Source organism: Marmota marmota, unplaced genomic scaffold, assembly GCF_001458135.2.
Source record: "Marmota marmota marmota unplaced genomic scaffold, marMar, whole genome shotgun sequence".
Classification (NCBI taxonomy): domain Eukaryota; kingdom Metazoa; phylum Chordata; class Mammalia; order Rodentia; family Sciuridae; genus Marmota; species Marmota marmota.
Window position 1 is genome coordinate 30882974 of NW_026000082.1, and position 24604 is coordinate 30907577.

General features: G+C 48.8%; 5 protein-coding genes across 18 annotated transcripts in view; 1 reads left to right on the forward strand and 4 right to left on the reverse strand.

The window, feature by feature from the left end:
* Positions 1-21: 21 nt before the first annotated feature.
* Eif3i (eukaryotic translation initiation factor 3 subunit I) lies at positions 22-6884 on the reverse strand. The gene is made up of 11 exons (XM_015485334.2): positions 6734-6884; positions 6547-6639; positions 5128-5215; positions 4771-4836; positions 3606-3755; positions 3386-3513; positions 1971-2081; positions 1784-1873; positions 1415-1488; positions 325-417; positions 22-201 (listed from the first exon to the last, which is right to left on the reverse strand). Exons 1-11 carry the CDS (start codon positions 6734-6736, stop codon positions 120-122), a joined length of 978 nt encoding a protein of 325 aa, XP_015340820.1. The 5' UTR covers positions 6737-6884; the 3' UTR covers positions 22-119.
* Positions 6792-10806, forward strand: Tmem234 (transmembrane protein 234). Of its 2 annotated transcripts, XM_015485336.1 has the most exons (5): positions 6813-6868; positions 7156-7307; positions 8264-8330; positions 9649-9741; positions 10047-10806. In XM_015485336.1, the coding sequence occupies exons 1-5, from the start codon at positions 6853-6855 to the stop codon at positions 10139-10141; spliced, it is 423 nt and encodes a 140-aa protein (XP_015340822.1). In that variant the 5' UTR covers positions 6813-6852; the 3' UTR covers positions 10142-10806. The 2 variants fall into 2 exon arrangements, with proteins under 2 accessions (XP_048671819.1, XP_015340822.1); XM_048815862.1 differs by lacking the exon at positions 7156-7307 and having other exon boundaries at positions 6792-6868.
* Dcdc2b (doublecortin domain containing 2B) lies at positions 10804-17337 on the reverse strand. Of its 7 annotated transcripts, XM_048815849.1 has the most exons (10): positions 16681-17244; positions 15728-15779; positions 15220-15296; positions 14690-14821; positions 14269-14415; positions 14133-14172; positions 13807-13851; positions 12865-13000; positions 12016-12119; positions 10804-11195 (listed from the first exon to the last, which is right to left on the reverse strand). In XM_048815849.1, exons 1-10 carry the CDS (start codon positions 16944-16946, stop codon positions 11121-11123), a joined length of 1074 nt encoding a protein of 357 aa, XP_048671806.1. In that variant the 5' UTR covers positions 16947-17244; the 3' UTR covers positions 10804-11120. The 7 variants fall into 7 exon arrangements, with proteins under 7 accessions (XP_048671806.1, XP_015340823.1, XP_048671808.1 ...); XM_015485337.2 differs by lacking the exon at positions 13807-13851 and having other exon boundaries at positions 16681-17337; XM_048815851.1 differs by lacking the exon at positions 14690-14821.
* Positions 12186-24604, reverse strand: part of Ccdc28b (coiled-coil domain containing 28B) — a 13064-nt gene continuing 645 nt past the window's right edge. For 3 of the 7 annotated variants that reach the window (XM_015485338.2, XM_015485339.2, XM_048815856.1), the window contains exons 2-6: positions 23629-23814; positions 21961-22127; positions 21637-21830; positions 21417-21439; positions 20303-20695 (exon numbers count right to left, since the gene is read on the reverse strand). In XM_015485338.2, coding sequence (XP_015340824.1) covers positions 20641-20695; positions 21417-21439; positions 21637-21830; positions 21961-22127; positions 23629-23792 — 603 coding nt within the window. In that variant the 5' untranslated portion in view covers positions 23793-23814 and the 3' untranslated portion in view covers positions 20303-20640. Of the gene's footprint in view, positions 12201-20302; positions 20696-21416; positions 21440-21636; positions 21831-21960; positions 22128-23628; positions 23815-23927; positions 24201-24393; positions 24526-24553; positions 24592-24604 lie in introns of those variants that run through there. The other 4 variants (XM_048815857.1, XM_048815860.1, XM_048815858.1 and 1 more) reach the window with 4 other exon arrangements.
* Positions 17382-20169, reverse strand: Iqcc (IQ motif containing C). Its single transcript, XM_015485333.2, is given in 7 exon segments — positions 17382-17838; positions 17840-18028; positions 18030-18508; positions 18600-18718; positions 18949-19201; positions 19403-19546; positions 19966-20169. Coding segments are annotated over 7 exon segments (1401 nt in total). The 5' UTR covers positions 20008-20169; the 3' UTR covers positions 17382-17663.

The window sequence follows — 24604 nt, forward strand, 5'->3', positions numbered from 1 at the left end:
GATGAGACAGACCCCACAAAATGTCTAACCAGAAACCATTTATTATCAAACTAATTTATTTCTCAGAGTCCAAAACTTTCTGTAAGCAGCCTCCCTGGCCTGGATGAAGATCCAGCTTCTTAAGCTTCAAACTCAAATTCGAAATACTGTGGGTCGAAGTAGTGGATGCGGACATATCCATCTTCACCACCGCTGCTATAGCTGGAAAAAGATGGGCAAGGTCCAGTCAAATGGCTGTGGCAGAGGCAGGCCTGTGGGGCCTGGCATGGAAAGTGGGTGGAGACCCAACCCAGGCTAAGTTCACTCCCTTCACTGAGGCCCTACCTCTTGCCATCAGGATGGAAGGCAACACTGTTGATAGGTCCAAAGTGGCCCTTGACTCTTCCAAACTCTTCTTCAAAGGCCAAATGGAAGAACCTGGAGGAAAGAAAGGGGAAAGGAGAGATTCCATTAATTCATTCTCCATCTCCTTCCAAAACCCATCTAAGGTAGCATTCCCCAAAATGCAAATTATATAAAAAAAGTTAATAAAGCAGGGAGATTACAGTAAGTGAAAATGAATAAACAAAGTAAGATGAAGTCAGGGGAAGAAGGGACCCAAATGTCTGCCTGAACATAGCTAAAACTTAATGAGTGCTTATTATTGCTGGACAATGCTGTAACAAATATTGGCTCATTTATTTAATCAGCAAAATTTCATGAAATATATTATTACTGTCCCATTATATGGCCAAGAAGCATAGCTGGGGTGCAGTGTTGCAATCTCAGAGACTTGGGAGGCTGAGGTAGGAGCATTGCAAGCTGGAGACCAGCCTGCACCAGTGATGGTGCAGGCTTGTAATCCCAAAAGCATGGGAGGCTGAGGCAGGAGGATCACAAGTTCAAAGCCAGCTTCAGCAACTTAGCAAGGCCCTAAGCAATTTAGCGAAACCCAATCTCAAAAGAAAAAAAAAAAAAGGGCTGGGGATGGGCTCTGAAATTAAGTGCCACTAGATTCAATCCCTGGTATGGTGGGGAGGGATGGCTCAGTGGTTAAGTGACCCTGGGTTCAATCCCTGGTTAAAAAAAAAAAAAAAGCATGGGCACAGAGAAATATAATGGTATGCATAATGGTATGTCTGTCAAATTCATGATTTATTTTTGGTACTAGGAATTGAATGCAGGGGCACTTAATCACTGAGTTATATCACCAACCATTTTTATTTTTTTATTTAGAGACAAGTTGCTTGGAGCCTCACTAAGTCACTGAGGCTGCAGGTGCAAGGCCCTGGGTTCGATCCAGCACCACATAAAAATAAGTAAATAAAATAAAGGCACTGTGTCCAACCACACCTAAAAAATAAACATTAAAACAAAAACAAAACAAAAAATACTGCACATGGTTTCCATTTGGAAGAAGGCCCCTCCCCTTTACCTGGCCTCAAACTTGCCAATCCTGGTGGAGGTTGTGGTTACATCCATGGCTTCCTGACCACCACCCAGCACCACCTAAAGGGAAGAAGAAAGTCCACATGGGCCCAAAGGGCAGATGGGTCTATTTTTTTTTTGTTTTGTTTTTCTCCTGTCCTGTAAGTTCTTAACCTCTCTCATATCACAACAGGGGGATGCCAAGGGCAGGGATAAATAGATACTTCAGCTGCCCAGTCCCCTGTGGCTACTCAGATGTTCAGCTTTATTACTGCTCCTCCTCTCTGTTTGACACCATATTTGTAGCCTACTTGCTAAACAAACATCCTGATCCAAGAAGCTTTCTGAGACTTGGCCTGAGTGGGGGTTCCCTTACATGGTCATAGTTGGGAGACAAGGCAGCTGAATTGACAGGACGTTCTGTCCGGAAAGTCTTCTGATGTTCAAGGGTTGTAGAGTCAAAGAGCTGGAGAGACAAGGAAAGGAGAAACATATAAAAAGTACCTTCTTGGGGGCAGCCAAAGGATGGGTACAGTCCTACCAGATCTCTTGCTCAGGCTTACCTTGGCTGTGTTGTCTTTGGATGCCGTGACAAACATGGTCATGTCCCTGGATAACTGGATATCATTGATCTGCCGGGAGTGCTCCTTAACATTCACCAACACATCTCCAGACTGAGGAAGGAGGGAACTATGAGACTGACCAGCTCTGATTCTTACTAGCCCACTATTCCTCAGAAACCAATACAACCTGGACTGTCCCCTTTATTCACTCCCTCAACCTAATCAGTTACCCCTAAATCTCTTTCTTTCTATACCAGGGATTGAACCACTGAGCTATGTCCCCAGTCCTTTTTGTAATAGGGTCTCACTAAGTTTCTAAGACTGGCCTCAATCTTGCAGTCCGTCTGCGTCAGTCTCCCAAACTGCTGGGATTACAGGTGTGTAAGGCAATGCCTAACTGCTGCTGCAGCTTTTTTTTTTTTTTTTTTNCCTTCCTATGATTCCCCTGCCTCCACTTTTATCAGGTTTTTTTTTTTTTTTTTGGTACAGGGGATTGAATTCAGGTCACTCTATCCCTGAACTACAACTAGCTCATTACTTTTTATTTTGGAGAGGTCTCACTAAATTGCCCAGGTTGGCCTTGAATTTGGGATCCTCCTACCTCAGCACCCTGAATCACTGGGATGATAGGCATAAAGCACTGCACCAAATATCAATAACCCTTTAAAGATTCCCTACTGCTTAGAGGAAAATCAACTCCTTACCTCTAAACACAATGGACCTTAAAAATATAGGCCCTGTCCAGTTCTCCTACACCAGTGATTCCCTAAGAATCCATGTACTTCCTTAACTCTGGGCCTTTGTTCTTGCCACTTCTTTTGTCTTTGGAATAGTCTATGCTTCCTGTTTGAAGTTCCTCTTATTCTTCACAAGGTAGTGTATGTGCCACCTCCTCTGTGACACAGTATACCTTCCATACTTGGTTGAAACCTTTATGATGGCACAATTCAATCTAACTCATATGCCAGATGATTGCAAGTTTCTGTCCCCCTGGAGTAGAGACAATGACTGACTCACTTCTTTGCCTAGGAGTCTAGAATAGGGCCTAGCTCTGTGGTGGCAGGAAAATACTTATTTGTCATCATTATTAACATGTCCTGAGTACTCTGACAACTTTTTCAAAACCTGATGTAATTTGATCCTTGAGACATTTAAGATAAATAGACTCAGGGAAGTTATGTAAATTGCCCAAGACCACCCAACTAGAAAGTGATGAATTCTATATCTGTATCCAGCCCTTGCTCTTAATCATTGTGCTAACCTCCCCTTTTTTTTTTGGGGGGGGGGTGCTGGGGATTGAACCCAGGGTCTTGTGCATGCAAGGCAAACACTCTACCAACTGAGCCATATCCCTAGCCCTGACTTCCTCTTGAAGAAATAATTCTGGTGGGCTCAGGCTCCACTTGACCTCTTACCTTGGCACTATACTGGTTGAGCTCTCCACTTTCATGGCCTGCAATGATGCACTCTCCCAGAGGTCCCCAAACTGCACTGGTGATCTTGGAGTCATTGCAAGGGATCTTCATGTAGGGCTCATTGTTGTCTGTAGGGGGCAGCAGATGTCCAGCTCCAGCCTCAGGAGCTGGCCTTTCACCTCAAACCAACCCAGGCCCCCAGCTGAGCCCGAGCCCTCACCAATCTGGCTTGGATCCCGCAGGTCAAAGAAGCTCACAAAGCACTGATAGCCCATCTGCTTGTCCGTGGAGAACATGATGATGTTGCCCCCAAAGTCAAAACCACAGGTGCGGACGGCTGAGTTGGTCTTGAGTAGGGCCAGCTGCTTCCCTGGAGAGAGGCAGGGTCTGGGCTACAACTTGTCCATTATCACTGCAGGGAGGACCTGTCTATCATCTATCTGCCTGCCTGTCATCATGCCTCACTGTTGCTCCTGCTCTGGTGACCCTATTCTCACTGCTCTCTTCTTCACTGCTGTGCTTTTGTTCAAATCTTTACACTTCTTCCTTACACATCCTGCTAACGTGGCACTGCTCATAATGGTTTACAGTCTATCTGTCTCCCCCACAAACTTTGCTACTCCACAGAATGGACCTGGTCTGATTCTCTGGATCTCCCTAGTGCCCAGCATAGAACTGGATGCCAGTATATACATACACTGAAGCTGGACCCTTCACCGCAACCCCAGCCCTGGGCCCAGCTCTTACCTACCTGGCTTGGATAACTTAAATATGAATGAGTTGAATATGCTCCCCTATCTTCAGGGTCAGCTTTCCCACTGCTCCAGGACCCTGCTAAAACTAACCAGACTGCCACTCTTCCCTGCAATGGCCTCCGCAGCAGGCCAAATTCCTCCCAAGCCCCATAGAACAAAGCTAAGCTCCTGAATTTGGCACCCAAGGACTCTTTTGGCCTAAACTGCCTCTCCAGCCTCATCTTCTCTCCTGCCTATCTATTCCACTCACCCAAAACAGGACATCAACCAGATCAAATGACATGACAGTCTCCATGCTTTCATTCCTGCATGTGCCAAAGTGATGTTGTCTTTCTCTTCCTTTAAGCCCCAGCTCACATGTCACTTACCTTGGGAGACCTTGCAGGGCTCCCACCCTTGCTCTAGGCAGTCAGCTGCTCCCCTTGCCTTCCACAGTAGTTTATTTCCTCTCTCATGGCTTATTACATTGCTGTAATACTTCTTGCTCCTCTACCTTTCTTATTGTCTTATTCTCCAGACTGGGAACCATCTCTAGATTTATTTTGCATTCTCCTAGAATCTCTGTTTACTTACAGAGGTACACTAAAGGTGGTCAATTTTTGCTGAAAAGAGTAAATGACTGAAGCTTACCTGTTTCACAGTCCCAGAGACGACAGCTGTTGTCAGCTGAGCCAGTGAGGACATGCTTGGTGTCCCCTGAAGAGGATGTTAAGAAACTTGACTGAGTTTACCGGAGCCCTTGGGAAGCCAACCGAATCATCTCCCAGTTCAGTCCCAAAGAGCCTTTCTTCCTCTTAACTCAGGGCACTCTAACCTCCTCATCCAGAAGTGGAACTTGTCCTAAATGTTTCCCCAACCAGTGAAGAGACTGGGAGCAGGAGGTATTATTCTACAGACCCACACCAGCACCCCAAACTCCCACCTTCAACTCAGCAACTCTTCTGCTGGCAGAGCCTGAAGCACAGCCTCAGAGTAAAACAAGGATACAGTCAGCATCTACGCACCACACAGCACCAGTATGGCCCATGTAGGTGCCCAGTCTCTCCCCGTTCACAGAGTACCATACATTGACAATCTGGAGGAGCCAAATGACAGGATGGTTCACACCCCAGAAATAGCAATGGCCTTCTATTTTGCCCCAGGAACCCTCCTCAATCTCTAGCCTGCCGATTTCTTGGGCAAGAAAGTGGTAAAATTCCTAGATTCTCCTCCCTACCCGAATGTAAATAGCAGGGAAGTCAAATTTGGAAAAGCATCCTTATTTGCTGGGCCTGTCCTCTCCTGGATTCAGAATCTCTTAGAAGAATAAAAGATTAAGTTGTACTCCAGTCCAAATAAATAGTAGCTCTGGTGATCTGTCCAAGTGGGAGGAATTTGTAGTAGGGAAGTCTGGATTCCAGTGCCTGCTCTGTCACTATCTCATGGTATGATCTCAAATATGGTGCTTCATCCCTCTTAACTTTAGCTTCTCCATCTTTAAAATAGTCAGAACAATAATGCCTTCTTTAAAGAGGAGACTCCAATAAAATGATATCTATGGAACTTATATGTAAGTGATAATATTAATTAGGTACTCCTATGCGCGAAGAACTGTGCCAAGCTCTTTATGAGAACGATCTCATCTGGTTAAGGAGGTACTATAAGTCCCCATATTTATATATTTTTTTCTTTTCTTTGTTGGAACAGGAGGGGTGTGTGAACCCAGGGCTTCCCATATGGGAGACTTTGCTGTGTTGAGCTAGATCCCAGCCCTAAAGGTCCCCATACTTTATAAGAAGGAAAACTTGTTTAGAATGATTAACTGACATGCATAAAGTAACACTGCTAGTAGATGCAGGGATTAGTATTCAAATTAAATCAGTTTGACTTCAATGCCCTCACTGTTAACTGCCTCTATATGTAGATGGCAGTACTGTGAGACTGTACACTGAGTAGCAGATGGGACTGATTGGATTGAGACTAGGGGCATCTTCATTAAGACCCGTGTCTTTTTAAAATTTCTTCTTCTTCTTCGTTAATTTTCGTGATACTGGGGATTGAAGCCAGCATCTTATGCTAAGCACTAATTCTACCACTGAGATACATTCCATGATTCTTTATCCTACTGGACGTGACTTGTTCTATCAAGTTGATCCTTGTCCCTGTTCCCCATCCACAGTGGTCTCTTGTTTTTCTTCTCCCCAGTTATTCATCTCTACCAAGAGTCGAATTCCTTCCTACCTTCCTAGATAGAATGCCCTCATCAACCTACCCCGGGATGGCATCTCCCTACTTTTTAGAATGGGACGTTCTTAGGTTCCCGTCTGGCAGTAAAACTGGATCGTCCACCCAGGGTCCGGGCAGAAGGAATTCGCCCTTGGGGGGGCCCCCTCCGCCTGTCCCGCCCGCCCGGACGCCGGCTCTCACAGGGTCCTTGGCCACGGTGAAGAGGAGGTCTCCCTCGCGGTTGTACTTAATCTGCGTAATGGACCGCTCATGGCCCTGCAGCAGGATCGGCTTCTGCAGGGACAGGACAAGAGTGTCAGCGCCCGGAACCGGACCTCTTCCGGGCCCGGGACCCCCACCACAACACCCCCAACTCTGCGGAACTCACCATCCCGGCGGTGATGCGAGGAGAGCGAGGCGTGAGCAGGACCGGAAGAGGCTTGGAACCAGTTCCGTTCTCTCGTCTCCACCCCCTCGCTCCCGGAAGTAGATGAGAGCGGCGTTGCCATGGCGGCGTCTCTGGGTGGGTAGTGGGCTCCGCCCGTCAACGCACTTTCTGATCCCCACCCGCAGTTTATTTCCTACTCCCCTCCACCCCGAACCCTGCTACGACTCCAGTCCTCGGGCTCCTGAATCCATCTCCCCCGTTTCCCAAGGCCTGTCCTCCCCGTCGAGCGCAGCCCGGGGCGTCGGAGAGCCAAGGAGCGGTGCGGAAGGCTATCTGGGGCTAGGAGCCTAGAGGAGGGCGAGGCCCAGCGGGCAGCCTGTGGGGCTGGCGGTCAGGGTGACTCTCCGTCCATCTGTATTTAGGGCAGGTGCTGGCTCTGGTGCTCGTGGCCGCTTTGTGGGGTGGCACGCAGCCGCTGCTGAAGCGGGCCTCCGCCGGCCTTCAGCAGGTTCATGAGCGGACCTGGGTCCGGCAGTTGCTGCAGGAGATGAAGACCCTTTTCTTGAATTTTGAGGTGCGTCTCTGAACAGCCCCTCTCACGGAAGAGTGGCCGCTAAATATTTGGTCTCTGGAGTCAAATAGGTCTGGGTGAGAATCCCAGCCCCATCACTCCCAAGCAGCTCTTGGAGGAGTCACTTGTCCTCTGTGAGCCTCAGTTTTGTCGTCTGTAAAATGGAAATTATGATAATCATAGGGCAGTTACGAGGATTGAAGTAAGACACACTTAGCATTGGACCTAGTACATCAAAAGTGTTCCATCCATGGATGCTGTTAGTATTGTATTATTGTGTTCTCTCCAATTATATGAAGAACTTGCAAGTCTTTCCAGAGGGAGCGCTTGGGGCTCAAATTGGCCCTTGGGGTGGAAAACAAAAAGGGATATGGCGAACTACTTCTGACCCCAAGTCTGCTAGTCAAGGCTACTGGGAAAGAACACATGGACACCACCAATTCTCAGGGTTAAGGGCCAGGAGAGGGATACAGATAAAAGTGTTGCATAAGTTCAGAGGAGGGAGACTGCAGATGGGAGACTTATGGTAGGCTTTCTGAAGGGGGTAATATTGGCACTAAAGACCTTACAGAATGGAGCCGTGATGGTGGCTCACGCCTGTAATCCCAGCAGCTCAGGAGGCTGAGGCAGGAGGATCACAAGTTCAAAGCCAGCCTCAGCAAAAGTGAGGCTCAGTGAGACCTTGTCTCTAAATATAATAGAAAATAGGTCTGGGGATGTGGCTCAGTGACCCAGTGCCCCTGAGTTCAATCCCTAGTACCAAAAAAAAAATACCGGATGGGAAGTAGTCAAGCTAAAGGAAAGGGCATTTAAGAGCAAAGATGTGGAGTTCAGTTTATGTCTGTCTTTGCCCTGGGTCCTTCTCAGAGTGCTTAGTGTTCCTTGGATATTTCTAGAAGCTCAAAGAAGGCAGTGCTACTCAGGCAATTACACTGATGTCAGTTTTCTCCTATTTCCAGTACCTGGTGCCCTTTCTCCTCAACCAGTGTGGCTCCCTTCTCTACTACTTCACCCTGGCATCAACAGGTGGGTCTCTAGTGTACGGCTGCCCTGCTTAGTGGTGGAGGCCACCTGGGAAAGTTGTTTTGGGGAGGGAACCTGAAACACCTTGTTTCCCTTCAGCGAGGGAGAGCACGTTACTGTTCCCTTCTTGGTAGCCTCCCCTGAGGGCAGAGGCACAGTGGACTGGTTGAGAAATGGCCAGGCACTGAGGTGGATCTGGAGCCTGGCAGTCTTGTGCAATAGCAGAGGAAGATGGAAAATTCATTTTGTTGTGCCAAATGCTGACTATGTCCCTTTTGCTTCCAGTGTGTGCTACCTGCCTGACCTAGAACAAGTCCCTTATTTGAACCTTGGTGTTTTATAGCTGGATTCCTAGCATTGTGAAGATTAAATTCGATATATGAGAAACATAGCAGAGTGCCTGGCACAATAAATACAAATTTCCTTTCTCCCAACATTTGTTGACTGCCCTCTACTGCATCAGATACTTTACTGGTGTTGCATATTTCATTTAAGTCCCATCATCACCCTGTGAAGCAGACATGATTGTCATCATATAGAATATTACAAGACTTTGAACAATTTACTTCACCCCTCTTAGTCTCACAGCATGACAGTGCAAAAGGATTTGTAGCTACATATTAAAATTTATGCTTTTGAATTTTACTTCTGTGGGTTTCCTCCCCTGGAGTCAAGACCCTCCAGGGACTCCAGGAAAGATTAGGCCCCAATTAGTTCCAGGGAACCCCTCAAGGGCCATGGGAAGATGAGGGACAAGGTAGCCACTTTCCTGCCACACGGTTTCAACTTGTCATTCCACTTTGATCTATTTTACATTTAGGAATAGCTGCTCATAAGACTATTTAAGCCTCTGGCCTGATGTATTCATTGCTGCAAAACAGTGTTGAACCTTATGCCACCTGGCATGCAGTTCACCAAGTTTTGAGCAAATTATAATTTTAGAATTTTATTATCTTGTCACCTACTCTGTATCCATCCTTTAATATCCACCTATTCTAATAATCAAAATAGTAGTGACTATTTTTATTAAGCATCCACTTCAGCCAGGGACTATATGTGCATTATCATAGTTTATCTTACAATATCCCTGCAAAAAAATACCAACAGTGGTATCTTGCTATCACTGTTTTACATGTGGAAAATAGGCTCAGAGGGTTTAAATATATAACCAAGATTATACTGAGAACCAAGGTCTGCCTCCCTTAACACCCTTGGTCTTCCATTGCACTAAGCTTCTTGCTCCCCCGTCCCCCCCCTTTTTTGTCCCTAATGTGATAAGACATTTTGCATCTCAGCACTTCTTCTCATTTTGACTACCCAGATCTGACCCTAGCTGTGCCCATCTGTAACTCTCTGGCCATTGTCTTCACGCTGATTGTTGGGAAGGTCCTTGGAGAAGATATTGGTGGAAAAGGTAAGTCATGCTATTGGGAATGTAGGAAGCAGCTGCTTGGGCCTTGATGTACCTGGGTCAGTTCTTTCCCAGTCCATCTCCCATGGGTTAGAGAGGAGGGCTTTCTCCCATCATGCCTTTTCTTCGCAGCTCTCCTACTTCCTTGTGGCCATCAGTTGTTTCCTAACCCTAAGTAGTCTGGAGACAAGAGGCTGGGGGTGGCAGCTGGGACTGGGCCCCATATGAACCCTTTCCCCAGCCCTGTACCAGCTCCTTCTTGCTAGCATGCTAGGCTCAGAGCCCCTTGATTTCTGCCACTATCCTAGGAGCAGTCGCTGGCATGGTGCTCACCATGACAGGAATTGCACTTTGTATCACAAGCTCAGTGAACAAGACCCAGAGGCCACCATCTACCTTTTGAGTGGACCAACCCCAGCTTCCAGCTCTGCTATCTCCAGGAAACCCCTGGGCCAAGGTGCAGGCAATGAGCAGATGGACCAAGAACTTGCCCTCTCTGAGCCTCAGTTTCCTCATCTCTTATGGGGATAATAGCTACCTCGTGGATCAAAGTAAGAGAACAGCAGTAAAAGGGTTTTGTAATCTTCAAGTGGTGTTCAGCTGTTGGGATTTTGCATGGGACACTTCATACTCACCCTCAGCAGCTCTCTGCCTCAACAGCTCTTCTGCTAAAATCTCAGGTCATTATTACCCAACCACTGTTACCCTGGCCTGCTCTGGACCATCATGGTGGCAGATTACATGGACTGCAGAGGCCCAGCTACATGGAAAAGACCAGCTGCCGTGATGCAGTCTCGAAGCCAGAAATGTGACTGGGATACCTCCAGCGCTCAGTGCCTTGGTGACTTGGGGGAGCAACTGAGGAGAAGAGGGTGCATCAGAATGTAGATATAGGACGTATGAACTCCGTTAGCCTTGCCTTTCCCACCTATGAGGTGGGCAGAAATGCTTACCTGCCAGTCCCTCTCAAGACAGGTAGACAACTGAGCCCCAGCATCACCTAACTGTAGTATCCAGTACAATACCTGGCCAGTAGCAGCCTTCAATAAATCTGTGCTAAACAGGTTAGTTAAATATTCTTTTATTGTGACAAATCTACTCTCACATTTGTGGTCGCTTGCCAAGCTCAATCAGCTACTCCTTTCTCTGGACAGAGAATCCCATAAGAAAACAGCCTCCACAGCTAGGGCTGCTCTGCTGAGGAGAAAGAAGACTGGGCTATAAGCTTAGAAGAAGAATGGGAAGGGGTTGAGGAAACTACATCCCTATAAAGCACAGGGGAGACGTTGATTATCAGGAACAGGCTGAAGACAAAAGGTGTCTACCCAACTGCTGTCTTCCTGTTTCTCTTTAGAGCTTTGGCTCTCAAGATGGTGCAATGGCTAAGGCTGAGGATGCAGTCTAGCCCCAGACTTGTGTTCCAAGGACAGGGCCTCCTCCACTGTTTGTGCTGCTCTCTGGAGGAAATGATGATAAGTACAGAATGGAGCCATGCAATGTGTCCAGCCTCTAGCCCCCTGCAGGAAACCCCCCTCCCCAGAAAAGACTAGAAATTAAGAACTCCACGGGCTGGGGATGTGGCTCAAGCGGTAGCGCGCTCGCCTGGCATGCGTGCGGCCCGGGTTCGATTCTCAGCACCACATACAAACAAAGATGTTGTGTCCACCAAATACTAAAAAATAAATGTTAAAAAAAAAAAAAAAAAAAAAAAGAACTCCAGCTAGGCATGGTGGCACAAGCCTGTAATCCCTGCAGACTGGAGGCTGAGGCAGGAGGATTCCCACTTCAAAGGCAGCCTCAAGCTTAGTAAGAACCTGTCTCCAAATCAAAAATTAAAAAGGGTTGGGGATGTGGCTCAGTGGTTAAGCACCCCTGGGTTCAATTCCGGGTAGCAAAAACAAAAAAAGAACAATTTTTTATTTTTTTTATTTTTGGTACTGGGGATTGAACCCAGGGACACTCAACCATTGAGCCACATTCCCAGCCCTTTTTTGAATTTTATTTGGAAACGGTCTCGCTGAGTTGCTTGGGCCTTGCTAAGTTGATAAGGCTGGCTTTGAACTTCCGATCCTCCTGCCTTAGCCTCTTGAGCTGCTGGGATTACAGGCATGTGCCACCGTGCTCAGCTTCTTCGATTAATGAGGGAGAAAGTCAAGCTTTAGGATATTAGAAGGTCTTACAGTCACAAAGGGAGGACCTGTTCCTGGGACTCAGAACTGCCAGTTTCTAGCTCTAAACGCCCATCTCCAAGTATGGCTTTCTGATCCTGGAGTTTACCTGGTCCAAGGGCCGCTCTGTCCAGGTGTCTTCATCGTCTGCTACGTCCTGGGCCCCTGTTGTCTCCCTCCTTGGGTGAGGAGCCCTGTATATTCCCTTAACTCCTAATGAGGGAGGTAAAATTGACTGATGCCCAGACTTCAGAGTCCTTGGCCTTCTTTCCCTTGACCTCTATACTCTTTCCCCTCCCCTGCTTGCTCCACATTCCCCACTACTTCAGAGGATGGCAGGGAAGTTGAGAGGCAGGCTTTTAATCCCAGCCCCAGCCCTTGTAAAGCCCACCCCTGAATCATTTTGAGATAAGCATTGCCCTTTCCATGTGCTTCTTTTCATATGATAAGTCCCTAAGAAAAAGCAAGAGACTGGACATGCAAATGGGAGAGTAGAAGACAATTATGCTGAGGTCAGAGCCAGCTCTATACCTGGGCATTCTGCCCCAACAGATATCCCCAACAATAGCAGGTACCATCCTGTGTCACTGTCAAAGGGTGGCTGTGTAAAGTGTCTGCCTAGAATGCTTAAGACCCATTGAATGGGTTTCAATCCCCAGTACTGGCTGGGCACAGTGGCTGGCACACACCTGTAATCCTAGCGACTCAGGAGGCTGAGGAAGGAAGATTGCAAGTTCAAGGCCAGCCTCAGCAACTTAGAGAGGCCCTAAGCAACTGTAGGCCCAGGGGCCTGTCTCAAAAAATAAAAATAATAAAAGAGCTCGGTTATTGCTCAGTAGTTAAGCACCCCTGGGTTTAGTCCCCATTACCAAAATCAAAACCACAACATCAGTCCCCAGCACGGGAAAAAAAGAGGGGTGATTGGCTGAGAAAGGCTTGGTCCACAGAGGCCCCTCACCTGATGGAAACAAGAGAGTGGGGAGCTTGCTTCTTGGCTGAATGTTCTGCTGGGGTCTGGCATAGAAAACAGATGGTTCAATTTGTGCTGGTTCCTTTGGAAAGGGAAGAGTGACCTGTGTCCTGAGGCCCTGGTCCTACAGAAAGAACACTGGGCTCAGACCCTGGTTTCTGGCTTGTCTCACCTTTCTTATTCCCCAGTCTAGGCTTCAGCATGTCATGAGGCCTGTGGGAGCTTGGGAGAGGCAGTGCCATCTACCTTCACAGTCTGCATCCTCCCTTCCTGCCCCTTCTTCCCACCAGACTGCCTATCCAGGAACAGAACAGCTGGTGCCTAGCACTCGAAGATACCCAGTGAAACCAAACTATACTTGGACTTCATGCTCACTGGCTCATATCTTCGGAGGACTCAGACCTGTAATAGGATGGGGAGCTGAGGTTCCCAGGGCACTGCTATGCAAAGAATGCCAATTCTGTCTCCCAGCATCCAACCTATCAAGAAGGCATCAGGCCCTTCAATAGATGAATGGATTAAAAAAATGTGGCATTTATACACAATGGAATATTACTCAGCACTAAAAAATAACAAGATCATGGCATTTGCAGGCAAATGGATGGGATTAGAGCAGATTATGCTAAGTGAAGTTAGCCAATCCCTAAAAAACAAATGCCGAATGTCTTCTCTGATATAAGGGGGGTGACTCAAAATGGGATAGAGAGGAAGAGCATGAGAAGAAGACTACCACTAAATAGGGAAGAGAGGTGGGAGGGAAAAAGAGGGAGGAGGGGAGTTGCACGGAAGATGGAAGGAGAACCTCATTGTTATACAGAATACATATATGATGTTGTGACACATTAGAGAGAAAGGATGGGAGAGGAGGGGAGGAGTAGGGAGGATAGGAAGGGCAGCAGAATAGACAATATGATTGATGTATGTACATACCATGTATGTATTATATGTCAAAATACATTCTGCTGTCATGTATGACTAAAAAAAAATAAAAATAATTTGTATGGTAAAAAAAAAAAAAGAAGGCATTAGGTCTACAACTTCACCTTGAAGGTCAGTTCTGGTCTGGCCTGTGCCACTTAATAACTGTGTCACCCTGAACAAATCATTTTACTCCTATGAACTTCAGTTTCCACCTCTGGAAAAAGGTGATAATCTGTTTCACGAGATTATTGAAAGGATGCAGTGACATAAGGTCAGAGTTCAAATTTATCAGAGTTCTCCACTTCATTCCCACCCCCATGCCGTGGATCACCTACCCTCTGCCTGTGGGGTCTATACTTCAGGCCTGGAGGATACCTACAATGAAAGAAGGAAAAGGCTTGTGTGGGCAGAGGACATGGAGTCAGCACGCTCACCAGAGGGCACCTTTCTCTGCTGCAACCACATACATACCAGCAGCCCCTGGGCAGGGAGGGACTGGGCACCAGCAGCTCCAGATAGGGAAGGGCCTTGAATTCATCCTTTCCAACAGCCACATAGTAATGGCCATTCACCAGAGCCTCCACCGATGACAGTGTGAACCCCTCCAGGGTGCAGAGTCTGGGGGAGAGGTGAGCAGGATAAGGACCTGCAGACAGACTGCCTCTTCACAGTCAGCAGGCAGTGAGGGGGCAGGTACCCTCTGGCCTCTGGCCCTCAGACCTAGGCTCTGCCTTGGTTCTGAGGGCTGGGCCAGAGAGACCACTTCTTATGGCACAGGAGGAAGTCCTGCTGGAGGGAACATTCTCCTTTTGCCGTTTCATCCTCAGGAACAGCTGAACTCAGTAAGGAGACTCTCATGAGACTTTTGGGTTTCCCCAGGCGCCATACTCACTTATGCACAGCCCCATTCTGTAACTTGGCCTTGTCAGTCAGGAGCTTCAACATAGTTTCCCAGTCCTGAATGGCAGCCTGGGACACCTTCAGATTGAATGGAGGACTTAGCAGATCCCCATTCCTAAACACACTGAGACAAAGAACCACCTGGTGAGAGGGAGGGACCTGGGACTCCCTTCATGTGAGAAGGATGGCACAGGTGCCAGAAGATGGTTTGAGAACCACTGTACTGATCCAATTCCACCCATCAAACATGTTGGACATTTTTTTTTTTTTTTGTATCCAGGATTGACCCGGGGTGCTTAACCATGGGGCAGCATCCCCAGCCCTTTTTTGTATTTTATTTAGAGACAGATGAGTTGCTTAGGGCCTGGCTTTAAACTCATGATCTCCTGCCATGGCTTCCCAAGCTACTGAGATTACCACACCTGGCATGTTGGACCTTTTATTCTTCCACTGGTAATCAAAAGCTCCTGGAACAGACATACCCATTTTCTCTATACCCCTGCTCTCTGATGCTGGACTCACTGGATATAGAAGGGAATGCCTGCAGGCAGCCACTGTCCAAGGGCCCAGTCACACGGGTGGCCAGTCATGAGAGGATCCTGAAACCCAAGTCAGATCCCCAAATCAGGAGAGAGGTATTTGGTTAGGGATGAGTCAGCCCAAGAACAGTGTAGTGAGCAGGAAGGAAACAGACTCCTACAGGGAAGGAGGCAAGGAGGGGGCCCTTTCACTAAAGGGTGCTTTTAGATCCCCTAAGTCACTCTAACCATCCCCTACCCCCATGTGTATTTCACAGTTTCCTCTTTCCTTTGGGAACCACACAGGACCAGGGGATAGTGTCTTGAAATTCCATACCCCAAGGAGAGCAGCAAGCTCCAGAGTGGGAGTGGAGAGTGTCCCCCAAGGAACCTGCAGCTCTTGCTGTTTCCAGGGTCTCTGACTTCCCAGAGCAATTTGGAGCAATCCCAAATCCTACCTAGGAGGGCTGGGAGGGCAGAGGGGCTGGGGGACAGCCTCCCCCAGTACTCACTTGTAGTCTGCTGCTCTTCCCACCTGGATCCTTCCCTCCAGGGGGTAAATAGCTGAAAAGACATTGGATGAAGGTCATCTTGGGGAGTCTGGTGCTTCAACAACCCAGTAACTGCCAGAGCATGGGCTGGGGCACAGCTCACCAGGTACCTCTTCCCACAAGGACAGTTTCTCAGCGTACTCAGGTCAGAAACAGATGCTGGTACTTGAACCTACCTTAGAATTCTTTAAATGCCAAGTCAGGCTGGAAATTCAGACTAGGATTATTGGCAATAGCGTTAAAGATTGAGAGAAAAGAGGACATTAAATATCCTACTATATCAGGAATTTTTACATTCATGAAGTAGATGGCTTAATCTACATTTTGTATGAATTCAAGAGAAGCTAAGTGACTTACCCAAGGTTACACAGGAAGTGACTAAGACTCTGTCTAGCTCCCAAACCCTTGTTCTCTCCATTGTAGTAAGCAACCTCAGCTAAGAGCTCAGAGTAGGATGTGGAAGCCAGATCTGAACTGGAAAGTCAGATAACTTAAAATTCTTTTCCCACCTTGGAAGGTGGCCCACTCTGCAGAGAGGGATGATCCTAGCCTACCTGAAAGGTTGGGATACATAGCAGGGAGAGAAGAAGTGTCATCAGATTTAGAGTAATGGTGATGGTGGTGGGAGGGGATCTAATCAAGATCTTTTACAAAAAAGTTCAAATTGCAGAATAGTCTCCTTCCCATGGTCCTGATTGTGGTGGGCATGGGCCCTAGTACCAGACAAAATCCAATCTAAATTATAGCTCAACCACTTGTTGCTCACGTACTTAGGCAGATGTTCACTATTTCTCCCCTCCCTGTTTAAGTAACAAAATATATAAAGCTGGTAACTACATAGTAAATACCAGACTCACTATTGTTCCTGCTACTGCCTCTCTCCTAGGCTCTTTGACCAGGCTCAGCCTACTTACTGGAGTTTGCGAAATCTTTCAAAGCCAGCAGCCACATACTGCCCTCCATTTTGCAGTTCTGCCAGGTCGGTGACAGGGTGGCCATGAAAAGGTGTATAGAGGGCACGCACAGCTAGTGGGGCCTGCACGGCTGATGTCACCTCATAAAAGAAGGCCTCCATGGTGGGGAAACGGCGTTGGGTCACCACCAGCTGGCGGCCTGGGGAGTGGGGATCCCCATTTCGGTATACCACTATCCTCTTGGCTCCTGAACTTCCACCTGCCATAGTGTGTCCTCCGTCAAGAGACACAGAACTGTTGCCAGGCAACTAAGAGCCATGCCAATGAGAGGTGGAGTCCTGCCCTTTCAGGGAGAGCCTCTGGTAGGGGCATTTTTCTGCATTCACAATCTTAGCCAATCTCACTGATAGGCCCTCACAAGAATAGGACAGGTATGATCAATGTGTGAAAAAAGACCCTGGGGCTCAGCTCAGTAAGAGAGGACAGCAGAGATCCTACTTAAATACAGTGTTCCAGTACTTTCCAGAGCCTTTTCCACTCTGAAGCCTAACAGTTGAGCTCAAGTGAGGATCAGGTTGGGAACTATTCCCCAAGGAAGATCTGCCCTCAGATCTGCCCCTGGGCTGAGGCTCCCAGCTGGTTCTGGGATTGACACTCACCCCATGACAGGAAGTGAACAGGAGGGATGAAAGCAGCCAGGCTCAAAATCCAAGAAAAATTTTTATTCTCTTCCAGGCCTCCTACTTATCTTTCCCCATATAACTAATCCTTAACCTGAAATTTGGATTGAGCCAAAAGCTCAGGATGAAAAGGTGTCCTTTGCCCTGCACTATGCCTCTAGTCTCTGCTCCAATCTCCGTTGGCCCCACTAGCCATTGATGGCTGGGGACGAGGGCAGGGGAGGCAGATGAAGGCCTGTCTTCACCACGGCCTTGTCACAGCAAACCTCTTTGGAAACTGTTCCTCTTCTAGCTCCTCAGGATCTAGCTCGGTGGTCCTGCCTTCCATAGCCTGTCCCTCCACTGGTCCTCTCCTTTCTGGTCTAGTCTTGTGGAAGATAGGGTCTCAGGTGTCCTTGAGCTCCACAGTACAGTCCTCTAGCTTTTCCAACCTTCGTGACTAGGCTTATTGGAGGTTCCAACTATGGAACTTCTGCCATGGGACCCTGCCCTTTGACATTTGAATCCTCCTGAAATATAGGGCACCATGCTTTGGTCCTGCCATGGTCCCATAACAAATGATGTGTGTGGTCCTTGGAGAGGTCATAGCTTGTGGCCTGCTGTTTGGTAGTCAGGTTTTTTTTGTGGTTTGGTCTCTGGGAGACTTGTTCTCAATATCTGGGTCCTCACAATGCGGGCAGCTGTCTTCTGGCCTTCCCAGAACTGGGGCTTCTAGGTTTGAGGCCCCTCAGGATCTGGTCCTCTAGGAATTTTGTCTGCTGTAGGCAGGCCCCTTTAAAGCTCTGTCCTTCATGGTTTTGTCCTTTGGTGAACCTGTCCCTTCCAGCCTGGCTGTCTGATGGCGTAGGCAGCTGTGGTCCAACCCTCCTATAGCACAATTCCCTGCCCTTAGCCCCAGCAGTGATTTTGTCTACAGTGGCCAGACTTTCTGGGTACTTAAGGAGTTGTGATTTGCCTTTTTGGCAGGAATCATCTGCATGGTCCAGCTCTCCAGCAGTCCTCTCTCTGCAGAACTGGTCCTTCAGCAGTGGGTTTGGTTGTGACCAGGCTTTCTCACAGGCCAGTCCCCCATGGTCTGTGCACATGCTGGGCTCATCTGTGGTCTGGCCTGCTTCTGGGGATCTCAGTGTTTGTTTGAGAATTAGGTACTGTTGGGAGAGAACAATACTGTAACATGTTGGCCTGCTTACACAGGCCCTAACTCCTAACCCTTCGTCTGTTCCAAAAGTTAGTGCCTACCTCCTTGCGACTGTTGATGGCCTGTTGTATCCACAGCAGTTCCATGGCCAAATGGCTGCGGTGATACTGGAGCTCTTGGATCTCATGCTGGCTATGGGATGGTCCTGGACCTGTGGCTTCTTTGAAGGAGGCAAGACAGGAAGGAGAATGCATTGAGCTATAGACACTGGAAGCTGGTTTAGCCCCAGACCTTGGCAACCCCTCACTGCTCATGTGTTTCCTTCAACTAGGCAGGGGAGGGAGGGAGAAAAGGGTTGCAGCTAATCTGGCACATCCCTTTTACTTTTTAGACTGGGAGGCTAAGGCCCTGAGAGATCAGGGACTTTTCCTGATCTAGGCAGAGAGGTACCTGAGTTCTTCATCCTTGATGTATTTGTTTCCTCTTGGCTGGATTTCCTGCTCTGCTCAACCTGAAGCCAGAGGTTGTCATCTCTGCAGGGAAGTCTTCCTGGGTTTATTGAACTCTCTCCTGACTTCTTCAGCACCATCTCCTCCCAGAGGGCCTCTTTCACAGACTCTTTATATGGAAAGTGGCTGCATAGTTTCTTCTCTGGACTTGGTATCCTCTTTCCTGCTTTCCAGGAGAGTTGAGATTTTGCCTTCTGCGAAACCAGAAAGGTATGATAGTCCCAGGGCTAAACCCCTGGCACCATGATCTTAATTAAGGACTGGGGTGTGAGAAACAGTCTGCTGTATCTTCCAAAGGTAGAGGCCTGTCACCTGGAAGAGTAGGTTCTATCACTCCTTTGAATTCCCTGCCAGGTCTTCCTTACTCTCCCTTCTCCCCCTGGGGTGTGTACTACCTCTGGGAGAAACAGAGGCCTGGGAATTCTGCCGGCAGTCCACTGAAGCGTGCCCAAGTCGCCTTCTATTTCTTGTACAATTGCCTCATACTCAGCTCGCAGGCTCTGGAACTGGCGTCGAACCAAGAAGCCCCTGACACAGGCCTGGTGTGGAGAACGAGAGTTAGAACGCCCTTGGAAGTTTATTTTTTAATTTTGCTAATATATTTTGCTTAAAAGTCCTTGGTACATTAGAAGAGGGAACATATCTTGGGGTATTCTCTGGAGAGGTTATCCCGGGGACTGCAAAAATGGACATGGCGACGGGGAAAGGACAGGTGACAGTGGGCGCTGGGCTGTACTCTCCTCCTCGCTTTTAGACGCTTCCGGATCTTCCCCTGACCCACACGCTCGTGCGGGTCAGGGGTGCGGGCTTAGGGAAGTCCATGGATCTCCGCATTCTTCGTGAATTGCAGAGGTGGGCTGGCATCTCCAGAGGTTGGGTAGGGACTGACCGTGACAGCCTCACCCTACTGAAAGTAGGAGACCCTAGGTGCAACCCCGACCACCCCTCTGCCCCGAACCTGCAAGGCCGACACTTTCCGAAGTAACAATTCGGTCTCCATCAAGACTCTAACGTCCCCCGCCGAGCGCTTGCGCAGTGCGTCCTCTGGCGGCACAGCTCCTGAGCATGCGCAGTTTAAGGCATGGAGGCCCCGCCCCGCTGCCTCCAAGGCAACCTTCACCTAGCCTGCTTTAGATTCGTCTGGCTGCCAAGCGCTCCGGCTGGCCTTTCATTCTCTTGGAGCCACTAGCTTCATCCCAATTCCCGCCGGAGCGGGGACTCCAAGCCCTCTGGGCTGCGCAGGATTGTTTTATTCTGAGAAGAAAGGTGCAAGGAGGGGAAGGAAGACACGGAGCCACTTTTTTACTTTTTATTTTTGGTTTAATTCCATCCAATGTCCCCAACTTCATAGCACCTGGGGAGCTGCGTAAAGTCATTTTTTTTTTCCCGGTCCTGGGGCTGAAACCTAGGGCCTTGCACATGCTAGGCGAGCGCTCTGCCACTGACCTACACCCCCATTCCTTTATTAAAAATTTAATTTTGAGCCAGGGTCTAAATGTAACAGGCTGGTCTTGAATTTGAGATCCTCCTGCATCAGTCTCTCATGTAGCTGGAATTATAGGCGTGCACCACCACGAAGGGAAGTCACAGTTTGAAGAGAATGAAAGAGGCAGTGTGGGCCTGGGTACTACACCTATGCAGCTGACTGCTCCTCAGGCTCAGTATTCTCTGCCAGGTGCAGTTTCTGTCTGTGCCAGTCAAGGATTGTGATGCTTTCGACTTCAGTCGTTCCTCTCATCAGTCTAAACATCCCCTACGGGTCTATTTTCCCCATCTGTGCAAAGGGCTGTCCATGGTCTGAGGTTTCAGTCCCCACCTGCCCTTCTTTTTCTGAATGGTGTTGGGGACTGAACCCAGGAGCTCATGCATGCCAAACATGTGATCCATCCTAAGATATCCTTGCAGCCCATCCTGCCTACCCTTCTTGCTAGGTCACTTATCCCTTTTTCTTTTCTTCCAGATCATGCAGGTCAGAAGAACCGGAGGACCTGTGGGGTGTGTGTGTGTGTGTGTGTGTGTCTGCCTTCATGTGGATGCATGCACATTCTGCAGAGCTAAACGAGGATTAGTCTAAATTAATACATTGTTCAATATCGAAAGGGCAGGAGGACATCAGACACACTTTGCCATCATTGGTGTCAGCTGAAGTACTTGCAAAGATTTTGATCGGTAAAAAAATAATCCCTGCATTCACCTTTCTCCTGATATTTGGGTTGGGAAATTCTTTTTACATTGCCCCCAGGTAGGGGCTGTTTGTGGCTAATTCTGATTCAGTAGGACTGCAAAGGGGTGGGGATATTTGGTTATGTGTGCACACTCCGGGAGGGAGGTGAGGAGGAGGAACCTGACCTCACCTCATCCCTTCCTCATCTGCAAGACATGTACACTGTGGAGTCTTAGAAAGGATACATAGAATTACTAAGATCTTCCAGCTGTCAATAGAGAAAAGAAGGTTTCTATAAGGAATGGGACTAGAACAAAGTCTGAATGCTCTGGGGACCCTCATCTAATAGAAACTGAGGGGCTTATTGCTGTTGGATTCATGCACCCCCATCTTTTCACCAGGGACCTTGGGAGCAGATATCTTCCCCACCCTTGATGTCCCCAGGATCCAAGGTGCCCAACTCACATTGCTAAGCAGCTGGTCCAGGTTGCGGTCCGCCATGGTCTTCTTCTGCTCCTCAGGCAACCCCTCTGTGACTCCGTCCTCTTCCTCTTCCTCATCCTCCTCTTCCCCACACACATCCAGGCTGAAGTGCAGCCGGGCCAGCTTCTCCTGCATCTCTCGAACATGTTCCAATTGCTCGAAGGAGCATTCCTTCCCTGGAATGGAAGCAATCCTCATTCTCAGGAACCCTGACAGTAAGCCTGGGACCTTGTTCCAGCCCCACCACAGAGACCAGGACCACCCTCCCCACCCACAGCCCCTCTCTGCACAGCCTCCAGGACTCACCGAAGGCTTGCAGCCTGCCGGAGTGGAAATCATTGAGCAGATTCAGCAGACCCCCCTCCATCTCATAGACATCAGTCACCTCGGTCAGGAAGGAGTGCTGCAAGGGCGTGCCTGCAGAGCCGCCCCCACCTCCAGCCAGTACTGGGCGGCATTTCTCTTTGCCTACTCTGTATGGAGTGTACATGACCATGAATGGGGGACAGCCAGGCGCTCCTGGATCTTCTGTGCCATCTATCTAAACCATCTGCCCATTCATTCATCAACACAAATAGAAGTTTTTTGTTCTGGCCCTGCTTGGACACTGGGATGGATAGAAGGAAGGGAATAAGTGAGGAGGGAGAAGGTAAGAGGTCAAAAAAGAAGTCTTTCTACCAATGACATAGCCAGAGCCATGCCTGCAAGGGACTCCTGGATTTCTGTCGGAGAGCTTCAGTTACCCTCCTGTCTCCTGTGATTCTGAACGTGTTACTTGTTCCCTTTGGCTTTCAGTAATTTTGGGTGTAACTTTTCCTTTATCGCCACCAGACTGTCTTACCCCCCACCCCCACTTCTTCTGCCCTCTTCTATAAACTGTTTTTTTTTTTTTTAATTTTTTTTTTTTAGTACAAGGGATTAACCTCAGAGGTGCTTAACCACTGAGCCACATCCCCAGCCCCTTTTTATTTTTTATTTTGAGACAGGATCTCTCTAAGTCTTAGGACAACGAGTCTTAGGATCTCATTAAGTTGCTGAGGCTGGCTTTGAATTTGCGATCCTCCTGCTTCAACCTCCGGAGCCACTGGGATTACAGACGCGCACCACCATTCCTGGCTACAAACTGTTTTGAATTTTTTGTTTCCTTGGGATAATACTGAATGCCCTTGCCAACCTGGCCTTCCTTCCTCTCAAGGCTGCATTTCCTATTATTCTCAGTCCAGTCCTGAGCTTCAGCTATAGCCCACTGTAGCTGTTCCCAAACATGCCTCTCAAGCAGGAGGTATGCAAAGCCACAGGGGAACACAGTGATTTTGATTTGAACATTTGAAGAAAGAACACATTGTATTTGGTGCGAACAAACACGGACACTTTATAAGGTAGGAAACAAATTCCCAATCATTTTTAAAAATTCAGCAGAGAATTCAAATTGGGCACCCTGGTATCCCCTCACCATTTCTTGTTCCCTGACACTCCATGGCCCCCAAAGAACCTGTGGTTCTTGGAACCTTCTAGGCAATCTCCCCCACCCACAAACACTGGGAATGGAACTCAGGCTCTTGCATATGCTTAGGCAAGCACTCTACTACTGAGCTAAATTCACAGTCTGTGGCAATATCTTTCTCTCATTTTTAGGCCAAGCAAGCTTTCAGCTAGAATATTCTTCCCTCTTCAGTGTATCCAGCAACTTCCTCTGACTCTCTGGAAGGTTGCTCCCTCCCTCCCAAGAAGTACAGCCTCATAATATGTAATCTCAGTTATCCATCTGGCCTTTTTGCCATATGCACTTGAGGATAGGTACTGGATCTAAGTCATCTCTGACTGCTCAGGGGTCAGCGGGAGCCAGCCCCAAGGAAGGCACCCATTATTGCTTATTGGCTAAAGGTTGATGGCCCCCTTTGCCTTCCTCCCCCACAGGGCTCAAACCAGAGTTGAGAGTCCTTCTTCCTTGCCCTGCATCCCTTCTGTACCCACCTCTTGAACTTGGCCCGCTGCTTGGGGGATGGTAGATGAGGGAGTCCCAGGGCCAAAGAGCCACTGTGGCTAGTTGCCACAGGGACCCTGCGTAGTGTGCCTGGAGCCTGGGCTGCCTGGGTCAGGCAGGGCTTGGGACTCCTTTTCTTCTTTTTGTCATCCATTGGGTGCTGGTAAGCCTCAGGCCTGGGAAGGAAGCAACCTCATTGAGATTCTGAGGGTCAAAGTCATCCCTTCACCCAGCAACCCCTGAGAGGTGCAAAGGAAGGGCCCTGGGACCTTCCAACTTGTTTTCTCACAAATGTCAGAGTCTTTGTTCCCTTGTCTGTGCAGGGTCAGGTGCCACTGCCTGTTGCTGGGATCCTGGATGTGCATTTTAAGGACCTTCCAAGGCCCATAAGACCCTTTCTGCCTGGGCCCTGTCTGAAGGGGCTAAACCGGGAAGCTATCCTGTGCTGTTGGAGTTTCCTGTCCCTCTGGCTAAAAGGGTGGGGCTGGAGAGGAAAGACAGGGTGGACGTGAGATGGCAGGAGTACAGCAAAAGACTAGGAGTGTCCTAGCTGGGCCCCTGTTTATCAGGCGCTGACTAACCCGGTAGGCCTGAGAGGTGACCAGGGTGGGGGCGGGGACACCTGGGAAGGCCCTAGTTAGTGTCAAGCAGCAGTGACCCTGGATGGGTATGGGCAGAAGTCAGGGCCCACGGGGCGGGGCTCGCTGTGCTCCCGCTTTACACTGGCATCCCTCCTCTTCCACCCCACGCCCAACCGCGAGTGCCAGGGACTCCAGAAGTTCCCAGGGACCGCTTCCAGCTGCTCCTCCTTCTCCAAGTCCCTGTGGTGGGTGGTCAGGCAGCGGGCAGCCTGGGTCTCCAACAATGGCCGCGCGAGTGGCCGACACCGCTCAGCCGCGGAGTCCGGCCCACCACCTGAGCCTCCGCTCTAGGGGTCCTCTGGCGGCGGCTCCCTCCACGCTGCTG